The sequence below is a fragment of the Chanos chanos genome, chromosome 7 (assembly GCF_902362185.1).
Source record: "Chanos chanos chromosome 7, fChaCha1.1, whole genome shotgun sequence".
Taxonomy (NCBI): Eukaryota; Metazoa; Chordata; class Actinopteri; order Gonorynchiformes; family Chanidae; genus Chanos; species Chanos chanos.
The window spans coordinates 13,756,243-13,766,980 of record NC_044501.1 but is presented as its reverse complement, the minus strand read 5'-3'; the positions used below and the strand labels follow the sequence as shown (position 1 = coordinate 13,766,980).

Below are 10,738 nucleotides of genomic sequence, written 5' to 3'. Positions count from 1 at the left end.
CCAATGCTCATCCTCACCCTGTAATGCTAAGGGTACGGTGCGCTGTGAGGACAAAAAAGGGGACTTTCATTGTCACTGCTTTACCGGGTGGAGCGGTGTCATGTGTGAGAAAGGTACGGCGTAGACACGCAGAGAGACACACACTCCACTCACTCACCAGAGTCAGCGTCAGGAAGAGTTCAATTTCACTGTCACACATGTACCTGTTTCAGTAGTAGACTAATGATGTTGTAGTGTCCTTTTTTCACTTTCCTGTTAAAGCTGTAGGTGTTTGTTTCAGAGTCGTTCCTCTGCCTTATGAGATGTCTGAGCTGTGGCGTAAAACGTTTTTGGGCTGGAATCTAAACATAGTGCCCGCCCTCCTATTAGGACCTCTCTCCCGGATGACACGCTAGCGTAAGAATCTGTACGGTTTCTGTCAGGAGAGGATCCACACGTTGGCTTAGATGAGTGCGAAAGTGTGTGAATGAGCGTGTGTTTCCGACTGTCTGCAGTCATCGCACGGCAGTATTTGCTCTATATCACAGCAGTGTTTTTTTTTTTTTTTTGTCTGTGAAAAGCTGTTTGAATGACGTTGAGTGACTGTGTGGAGATAGGGAATAGCATTGTCTGTGACCAGCTGTTTGAATGACATTGAGTGACTATGTGGAGATAGGGAGTAGCATTGGGAGGTGATAACAGCGTGTTCTGTTCTCTCCCTGGTGCCATCGCTCTCCCTGTTTCTCCACATTAAGTGCGACCTTCACACTGTGGCTACACTGTCTGCTCTTATTATTAGCTGCAGCCTTGATTGCAGTGTGTGTGTGTGCGTATGTGTGCGTGTGTGTGTGTGTGTGTGAGACATCAGTTCAAACACAGTAATAGTCTTAAATGGTACCCCACAGTCCATATAGGTTTAACAGGGTGGAGTAAAACTGCAGACTCATTGATCATTATCATCGTGAATAGATCAGCTGACGCCCTGAGTCAGCCGATTGGTGCGGTTCTCTGCAGTACCATGCGTTTTCTGACACAGGAGTAAGAGGGGAGGGAGATGAGAGAGAGAGAGTTGGAGAGACAAAAAAGAGGGAGAGAAAGTTGGTATTACTCATACTGCAGCTGATTTGCACTCATCCACAGAGTGACTCACCACATCACCCAACTGCAAGGCTGAGGAAAAACAAACCTTAACGAAAAAGTTTTGAGATGAAGGGGGAGCTTTACCACAGATACACGTCACTCACAGCACAGAGAGCGAATTCATGTTTCAAAAGACTCCTTAATATCTGCCCCCCTGTTTTCTTTTTCTTTTTTTTTTTTATGCGTCAGTTCTGGAAGGAAAGTGTTAGGAGTATATTTGCCAGGTTCAACACTGAAGTACTGTACAGCTTTATTTACCTTAAGCCCAACCCACAAACAAGAGTCCCACCCAATCAGAATGCCCTAGTTAAATTTGATTCATCTAGAGTGGTCCCGTCTTCTGATTCTGATTGGTTCACCATGTCATGGGAATTCACAGTGCCTCTCCTCTGATTGGCAGATGTCAATGAATGCAGTAAGAGAAATGGAGGGTGTGACCATGAGTGCAACAACACGATGGGGAGCTACCGTTGCTCCTGTTACCAAGGTTACAAGCTGTCCGGCCATCATATGTGTCTGGGTGAGTCTCCAACTGTCACTGCATCACAGTCAGTGAATGTCTTTTCAGAGTTTATAAAATGCTACATTTAGAATAGAATTTGTTCAGAGCCCTGTTTGTCCCCCTTGGTAACAACAGCCAGGCTTGCAGTTTGCAGTTCTCATGATTCAGTAAAAGCTTAGCAAAGAGGAAACAGCAAACAGTATTCTTAAGCAGAAAAACAGTCACCGCTGGTTCATCATCTGTAAATGAAGACTGCTGTGTCCCCACCATGAGGAAAGGTTCAAATAAGGGAAGATATAACTTGCTAGAAAATTCTTAATCTTACCAAAAAGATACATGCTCAGCAAATGTGCTTTTTGACCCAGTCGTTTTCACCTCAAGAGTTTTTTTTTTTTATCTTGATTTTAAGATTTTTATCTTCCAAGATGCCTTCACCTTTCTCACTACATGTGCCTGTTTTAACACAGACATTATCAGTCATCTTTTACACAAATTCTCCCTGAATTTTTAATCCAAATCAAATAGTTATCCCAGATTTGTTAGATATGACTGTTCATTTAACTGCAAAATATGCTATACATAAACCATACATAAATGAATGAACAAATACCCTTTAGTCATTTGCATTTCCAAGCATAACAATTTTAACAGTTGAGTGAATTTGTAAGATGACACACACAACTTTTTTATCACCCAGTGTCATATTTTGGTACTCTAGTTGGATCATAGATTACCCAACCAATTCAACTATAATTTCCTTTTTTTAAAACAGTTTCCGATTGGAATTTTATTTTCAGCGAGGTTATTGTGGAGGTTTAGAAGACCCCCTCTAATGCCTTTTTTGTGTAATCCCTTTATGTGAAGTACACCGAACGCACTCATCACTGCTCCTCCCTCTCTTCCAGATGTGGACGAGTGTCAGGACGTCCCAGATGTGTGCGGGACGGCGCGGTGTAATAATCTAGTGGGGAGTTATGAGTGTCTGTGTGAGGAGGGCTATGTTTATGACAACCAGACCAAATCCTGCCTGGGTGAGTCAGTCTATACTCATACACGTATACAGCATCACACGCTGATACCACACTCACACACATACGCGCACATACACACACACACACGCACACACACACTTACAAGCACGCACATACACACACGCACGCACGCACATGCACACCTACTCATACACATACACGCACGCATGCACACACACACACACAAGCATGCATGCATGCACACACACATACACACACACACTCTTCAGCTCCTGTTTAACCCTCATCAGCGGATCTCACTTACATGACAAGGTCTATGAGCAAATCTTTCATGTTTCTGAACAAAGACGACATCCAACTATGGGCCAGTGGTGACACGTTCTTTGACTGCTGACTAGTTGTCAGGTTTGAATGAAATTGGGTTCAGAGTATAACATTTTGACTGATGGTACTAAGTTAGATTAGAGATTATGAAATACACAGACCCACCAACGTTTGTTTTTTCACAAATGACAAGCGTGAATCTGACACACATACACACACACTCTTCTTGGTCTTAAGACTAATAAATTTCACACATCCTGACAAGCCCAATTCCACCCACACAGTGGTCACACACATACACACACACTATCCAGACAAATATGATTAGACTTCTTCAATAGCACGGTTTGAAACTGGTCTACTGAAAGCATAGAAAACCATTCTGGCCTGAGAGAAATACACCCTATTACGTCCGGTAATTGGAATAAGCCGGTTGAGCGTCGAGATAAGCCAGCATAAATTTTATGAAGGTGGCAACTTTAATATTCCTAATTGGCAGGGGAAAAAAAAGACTTCTTGTAGCAGCACATATAACGCACGCTCTGGATTAAGGGATTGTTTGAGTCAAACAATGAAGCTAATTACTTGAATTATGTTTTTTCCTTCGTCCTTTCCTGCCTTTTCAGACTAGTCCCCCCGTGGAGTGAGAGAGAGTGAATAGTTTCTGTATTTATAGAAAGACGCGAAGAATGTTTTGAAGTATACGTCATGAACACAAACCTTGTCCACTGCCATGCACTGCTGGGTCACACTCTCACTTAATCAAAAAACAAACCGTAGATTTGTTCACTCATGTGGGGTTTTTTTTTGCTGCTGTTGTTGTTGTTGGGCTTTTAGGTCTTGCATCACACATTCCATTCTCTTGGCAGACATAACACACTGAGTGTCATTTAAGCACACACACACACACACACACACACGCAAACACACAGCAAAAGTTTGATCCACAATACTTCCACTTTCTGCACTGGCAGGCTTTTTTTTTTTTTATAAATGTAATTCTAATCTTTTATTTGTCAAGTGTAGGCATGCCCTGTTTTACTCAATATGAGCTGAAAGCAATCCCAAACAGCTCTTTTTAACTTGAATGCACTTACAAACAACAGCAACAGAAACTTCCCAGTAACCTTTATAAACACAGAATAAGAAATCATTGCCAAGAGTTTTTGAGAAGTCGAGCATATTTTGAGTTTGTGTTTCATTATGTGCGTAAACATGTGCTTAAGATTTGAATCTTTTTGGCCTGGTTTCTGAATATGTGCTGAGTTATGAACTGTTAACGACGCTGATGTTTTGATCTGAGGTTAATGGCATTAACGTTTGTAAAGGTCTGGCCAAAGACAGAAAGGATTATGATGTTTGAAGTGTATGGCGGTGCTTAGCGTGGCGTGGTTCAAATGATGTCATGTCCATGTAAAAGTCACGCCAAGCTATTCCAATCAGTGCTACGGACTGGTACAGAGGTTTACTTAACCTCTAACTCTCTCTCTCTCTCTATCCCTCTCTCTCTCCGTCTGTCTACCTATCTGTCTCGGTCTCTCTGTCTTTCTCTTGTTATCTCTGTCTCTTAGATGTGGATGAGTGTGAGTCAGGGGTGTGTGCTGAGGAGTGTGTGAACACACCTGGGAGTTTCCGCTGCTTCTGTGACGGGCGGCAGGGAAAAAAGCTGGGGCATGATTTGAGGAGCTGTGAGGTAATCCGTCTGCGTCCGTCACGTCACATAACCTCACGCTTCAGATCACTGCAGCCACAAATAAAGCTCAACCTCAAATCCCTCCTACTTTTATATTAGTCACTCCAACCTGAAATCATTCCTACTGCGAGTCACCCCCCGCACCCACACCCACACACACACACACACACGCTCACTCACTCACACTTTCCATAAATCACTTTTTCATTACGTCACACCCACCTCAGATCACTCGTAACCAGTCAGACACTGGTGAACTCAGTGCAGGAATTTTCATGATCGGTTTAATGAGGGGTCAGAGGAACACTCATCCTCTCTTAGCTGAGAGAAAGTTACACACAGTTCTGTCAGACCCTACAGGGGAAGGCTCTCCTCTTTTAAGCCTCATTATTCCTGTGGTTAATAAGCTGTGGTGTGTTTGCAATACCTTTTGGTGACATTGAATTAAAGTGTAAGATCTTAACTGCACGTGTTGGTTTCTAGCAGATGCACTCCCTGTCTCTGTACATTCATTTCTGCTTTTACATTTACCTTCTCTCCTTCTCTCTCTCTCTCTCTTTCTCTCTCTCTCTCTCTCTCTCTCTCTCTCTCTCTCTCTCTCTCTCTCTCTCTCTCGCTCTCTCTCGCTCTCTCTCTGTCCATAGCCCATTGAGGCCTGTGTTCCTTTAGAGTTGAAGAGGAACTCTCGTTCTCTGTATCTTGGGCGTATGTTCAGTGGTATTCCTGTTGTCAGGCTGCGTTTCCGCAGGAAAGTACAGACAGGGTAAGCACTCTTGAGTTTCTGTTTAAAAAAAAAAAGTACAGACTGGGTAAGAACTCTGAGTTTCTGTTTAAAAAAAGAGACAGATCAAAAATAACCACAGAGAGCAACACTCTAGTGGTATTAAAGAATGGAAACACCACAGAATATTTTAAACGGGCTCAGAAAGGTATTTGTGGTGTGCCTATCCCCAATCTGTTTTCCCAGCTCCAATTTTGAACCGTCCACTTCAATCAGTGCTTCCATCAGATTTACTTTCGTTTTTTTTTGGTTTTGATGTGTTAGTCGATGGGCTGGATGTGGCGTCGGTGAAACTGTCTGTGCGGTGGACTTTAACACAACGCGTTCTCTGAGGAGTTTCATATTTCTCACACAGCTGTCGTGGTTCTTCCTCTCGCCTCTGTTTGCAGCTTCACAGCAGAATTTGATCTGAGGACGTACGACACGGAAGGCGTCATCTTCTTCGCCGGCGGACACCTCAACAGCTCCTGGATCGTCCTTGCAATGCACCATGGGAAACTAGAGCTGCAGCTGAAGTACGGGGCGGTGAGCAGAGTGACCAGCAGCGGTCCGCTGGTGAACGACGGACAGTGGCACAAGGTCGGGCAAATCGATGACCTTTTCGTCCCGATCCACACTACTGATTTTTTTAATTATTGTTTTTGTTTGTTTTTTTTAATGATTTCCTGCTCTGCGTATCACTTAATGAGTTTCCATGCAACCTACAAAGGTTATAGTGTTTCATTTTCCGATTAATTGTGTTTTTGGTACAAAAATTGCCTTGTAATATAGATGATATAGATATTGTATGTATGTCACTACAGGTTCATATACGTCATATTTTTCCTGAATGTTTTTTTTTTTTCATGTTTTGGTTTATATTTTGTCATTAAACAGGAGCCCTTTTTTTTTGATTGGTTTTTAGATCTCGGTGGAAGAGCAGGGGCGGAGCTTGGTGATTAAGATTGACAGGGAGGCAGTGATGAAGATAGCAGTGAATGGGGATCTGTTCACATTGAACAAAGGCATGCATGAGCTCAATCTGACGGTGGGCGGGGTTCCCTTTAAAGAGGACGGCCTCGTCAGTAAGGTCAGTGGACCTGTCTCCACACCCCCCCCCCCCCCCCCCCCCCCCCCGGCCACAGCCTATGTTTTTATGGACTTATTTTGAGATTGTTTCATCTCTACGTTTTCTTAGACGGTCTCCATGCGTACTGGATCTTTTGTCTGTCTGGTTTGAAATGTACTTATAACTTGCACTGTAAGCGTTTTACATCCTGTGGTAGAGGTCATTCCTATTTAACTGTCTACATGCTAACAAATGGGAAAACAAAAACTGTCCTCCAGAAAATGTCAGAACTGTATCTGATGTTTCCACGTAAAGCGCTAGGTTGAAGCACAAAACCTTATCACCCAGAGATGTCCCAAAACAGGTTTTATATCCTACCTTTTGCTCGTACCTCACACTGTTCTTCTCAGCCTGGGATAACCACATGGCTTTAGTCTGCAGGCTTGAACCGGTTGCTTGAAAATGATAGATTAGTTAAACATTTTTACCATTTTCAAGATATTTTTAACATCAGATTTGTCAGAAATATTTCTTGCAGCCCTAAGATTAATGTACTGAAAGCCCGGCTCCGTTTTTGAAAGTGATTCTGAGAAAAATCCGCGGTCTGACTGGCTCTCTGTGGCGTGTGGTTGACCCCAGGTGAACCCCAGGCTAGATGGCTGTATGCGGGAGTGGCGCTGGCTGACAGGGGAGGACACCTCCATCCAGGAGACCATCCGCAACAACGAGAGGATGCAGTGCTTCTCCAGCGAGGACCAGGGCTCCTACTACCCTGGCCATGGCTTTGCCTTCTTCAACCACAGCCACGGTGTGTGTGTGTAAGCATGCATCTAAGTCTGTGTGTGTGTGTGTGTGTGTGTGTAAATGCACCTTATTATGCAACCCTGACATTACATTTGGTCAGAACTGTTCTGTTCTATGACAACAGATCCGTCTCGGTGAATTCATGTCAATGAAGGAATCAGAATAGTTCAGTATTTGTTTTAGCGTGTGTGTTTTAGCATCTGCTTCTATTTCAAAAATCTTGGCTGAAACCGTCATTTTCTCAGGAATACTGGCAACAAAATGCCGGGAAAAGAGCGCTGGCCCAGTTTCTGATGCCTTGTTCCCAACATCACATTTGACATAATAGCAATATTTTTGCTGTTAAGGTCTTTTTCATTGAGTAGGGTCCCTTGTCTGTCTATGTGTGAATAACGTGTGGTTTGTGGGATTTTTCATGTGTATCACTCAGGACTGTGAATGAGAGTGTGTGTGTGTGTGTGTGCGTGTGTCTGTTTCTGATAAAAAAATGTGTGTGTGCGTGTGCATGTGCGTGTGTATGTGTGTGTGTGCCTGCTTCTGATGAAAAGATGTGTGTGTGGGTGGGTGGGTGAATGGGTGGGTGAATGGGTGGGTGCAATGAGTCATTCAGCTTGTTGTTGTTTTGTTTTGGTCTTTTCAGTGGAGACCAATGTCCATTATTCTGTGTCTGACTGACCTTCTGAACTTGAGCCTTTGAGTGGTAATGGTTTTGAATTAGTCAGCTAACTTGTTTCAGTATATTTTTGGACACTTTGTTTGTCTTTCCCATTTCACTACACCCAACCAGCCTGCTCTCTCTCTCTTTTAGTCTGAAATCTGTTCAGCACTAATGGGTTTTTGCAGTAAGCCTCGCTGAATGAGTACATCGTGACTAAAATTAGCTTGCTAACTCCACTAGTTCATGTAGGTGACACTGGTTTGCTAATTTGACTATGAAATCTGCTAGCGTTATGACGTTGAAAAGAATTTTCTCTGACCGTGACCCGTGATTCCGTGCAGGTGACCCCCGGGTGCTTAAAGTAGGGCTGAGTCTGCGACCAGCCTCCACTGTGGGAGTGCTCTTTGCTCTCATTCATCAGGAGAGCGTCCCCTTCTCCATCTCTCTCTCTGATTATCACCCCGGGAAGAAAGAGTGGCACGAGGTGAGAGAACAAACCGTCGTGTCTGTGCCGTGTGTGTTTGTGTGTGTGTGTTTGTGTGTGTGTGTGTACAGTTTTTTGTATATCAAGACGTCGTACTCTGAGAAAAAGAGCTTCAGAGAGTGAGCTGAACTGATTTGACTTTGACCGATGTCTCTTTGACAGCATGTGCTGGTAGCTTTCGGCGACGTGGTCGTCGCCAGTGCTCCGGTCTCCCTGTGCGACTCAGAAACCCACGTGGTGAACGTGACGCTCTCCGGGAACCAGACCGTCCTGGAGGTGGACGGCCAACTGGGCCAGACCGAACCTCACGAGAGGCTAGAAGCTCCGGACCTTTCCTCCTCATACAGCACCTTCTTAGGAGGACTACCAGGTCAGACCGCAGAACACGACACCAGAAACTAACCCAAGGGGTTTTTTTTTTGTTTTTTTGTTTTTTTTTTAAATATAGTCAGTCATGTCTGGATCTATGCTCTGACTGGCACGCCTGAATGCTGTAATCAGCTGGCTGCCTGTGTACACTTTGAATCAAGTGAAACAGAGCTGGGTGAGACCCAGAGAGTGCCTAAGGCTACGGTTACCCGATTTAGAAACTCTAGTATGGTGTATAACGGTTCACATCAGGACAGGAGAGTGGCTGGTTAAATCGGGACCACACAGGTTTTTCTAACTTTAGCTCTGTCCGCTTCGTCCCTGCTTTTTATTTATCCTCCTTATTCATCCATCAGATCTTGTCTAGTTGTTACTCTATACAGATACTGTAGGAGTGCTCCATACCTTTGTTGTCAATATATTATTGGCTGGAACGGTTCCCAGTGTCCTACTGGCTCTTAAGTGGTGCTTTAAATGGGAGACCATATTAGATTCATCGTTAAGGTAGATAATTGAAGAGTTTGCTAAGTCTTTGAAAACATTTTGCTAAACCCAAAGACAAAAGTCAATTCTGTTTTTACCATCATATTCAGACTGACACTGCTCCGATAATGGAGCTAAAAGAGGCTGACGTTCGAGACTGTAACAGTCACCATCCTTTGCAAAACGCAGTAGCATCTCTAAACCATGCTATCACTGTCGGTGGAAGGCAGTCAGACCCACCCGATAGAGTTCTTTTAACGTAAGAACCTGAAGGTTTAAAAAAAAAGTGAAAAATTCTCAAACCTGCTCTTTTAAAGAACGTCACGCGGTGCGTGTCCTTGACTAAAGTCTCGATGTCTTTTGTTTTCCCGCTCAGACGTGTCGCTGGTGTCCACCCCGGTCTCGGCCTTCTACACAGGCTGCATGGAGGTGACGGTGAACGGGCAGCCGCTGGGCCTGGACGAAGCACAGCACAAACACAACGACATCCGCTCTCACGCCTGCCCCATGGTGGGAGACCATCAGTGACCCTCCCGAATCGCCGAAACCCCGTACAATACTGTTCCCAACCCCCTCCGTGCCCCTGGCTGATACTGAAAGGCCTCGGCGGACGTTAGCCATATAGCATTAACTTCTCAGTGCCACGTGACTGAGGTTTTTCCTCCTTAGCTAATTCGACTGGGTCATTTCAGGTCAGTCAGGGAGAAGGGCAGTGGGGACAGATGTTGTACTAGGTTATAATGCTGAATAATGGCCTTACCAAGCCAGAACCCTTAAAAAAAAACAATCTTTACAAGTCCCCTCAGTTCCCTAAATCTTAGCCTCCCAAAATCATCTCTCAAACCCCACCGTTCTTCAGAATACACCTCTGATACTTAGTGTGACACTCATACACACACACACAAACACATGCCAGTTATTCAGTGACTTTGCTGCACCATAGACTTCCTCTTCTCCATATTCACAACGTGCCCCTCCCCCTCCAGTAAGAAACGATACACACAAGATTATAGACACTGAAACTTGTATATTTATGTAATAGTCACTGCGAACACAAGGGAGGAGGTGTATACTTTACATTATAGACCCGAAGCACTGCGCAGACACACAGGCTACTGAGACAGAGAAAGTGCGCTGTAATATAGTGTATATGTAAATAAGTGACTGTACAATGCTTTTTAGAGAACAAAAAAAAACAAAACAAAACAGAACAAAGAGCAAATCAACTGCCTATCCGTTTTTGTTTTTTTTTCTTTAGAATAAGCCAAAATTGGATTCAGTTATCCGCGGCTTAAGTAGGTGCTCAGAGTCAAAATATATTTTCCTCAATATTTTATGATCACTGAGTTCCTCGTTTGGTTTTAGTATAAGTGTTTTTTTTTTTAATCTTCTGTATTGTACATGGAAACTTTTTGATTTTTTTTTTTGTTTTTGTTTTATATTTCTTTCATGTTGGCTCTCAAGTTGTAAGATCTTTGCCT

The 10,738-nt window shown here is 43.8% G+C and overlaps 1 protein-coding gene across 1 annotated transcript in view; it reads left to right on the top strand.

The window, feature by feature from the left end:
* Positions 1-10,685, top strand: part of gas6 (growth arrest-specific 6) — a 15,952-nt gene extending 5,267 nt beyond the window's left edge. The window contains exons 5-15 of the mRNA XM_030780710.1: positions 1-113; positions 1,520-1,639; positions 2,527-2,652; positions 4,509-4,630; positions 5,275-5,393; positions 5,801-5,990; positions 6,316-6,480; positions 7,099-7,267; positions 8,263-8,405; positions 8,568-8,775; positions 9,634-10,685. The exon at positions 1-113 is cut by the window's left edge and continues 10 nt beyond it. Of these exons, the coding sequence (XP_030636570.1) occupies positions 1-113; positions 1,520-1,639; positions 2,527-2,652; positions 4,509-4,630; positions 5,275-5,393; positions 5,801-5,990; positions 6,316-6,480; positions 7,099-7,267; positions 8,263-8,405; positions 8,568-8,775; positions 9,634-9,785 (1,627 nt within the window). The 3' untranslated portion in view covers positions 9,786-10,685. The remainder of the gene's footprint in view (positions 114-1,519; positions 1,640-2,526; positions 2,653-4,508; positions 4,631-5,274; positions 5,394-5,800; positions 5,991-6,315; positions 6,481-7,098; positions 7,268-8,262; positions 8,406-8,567; positions 8,776-9,633) is intronic.
* The last annotated feature ends 53 nt before the right edge of the window (positions 10,686-10,738 follow it).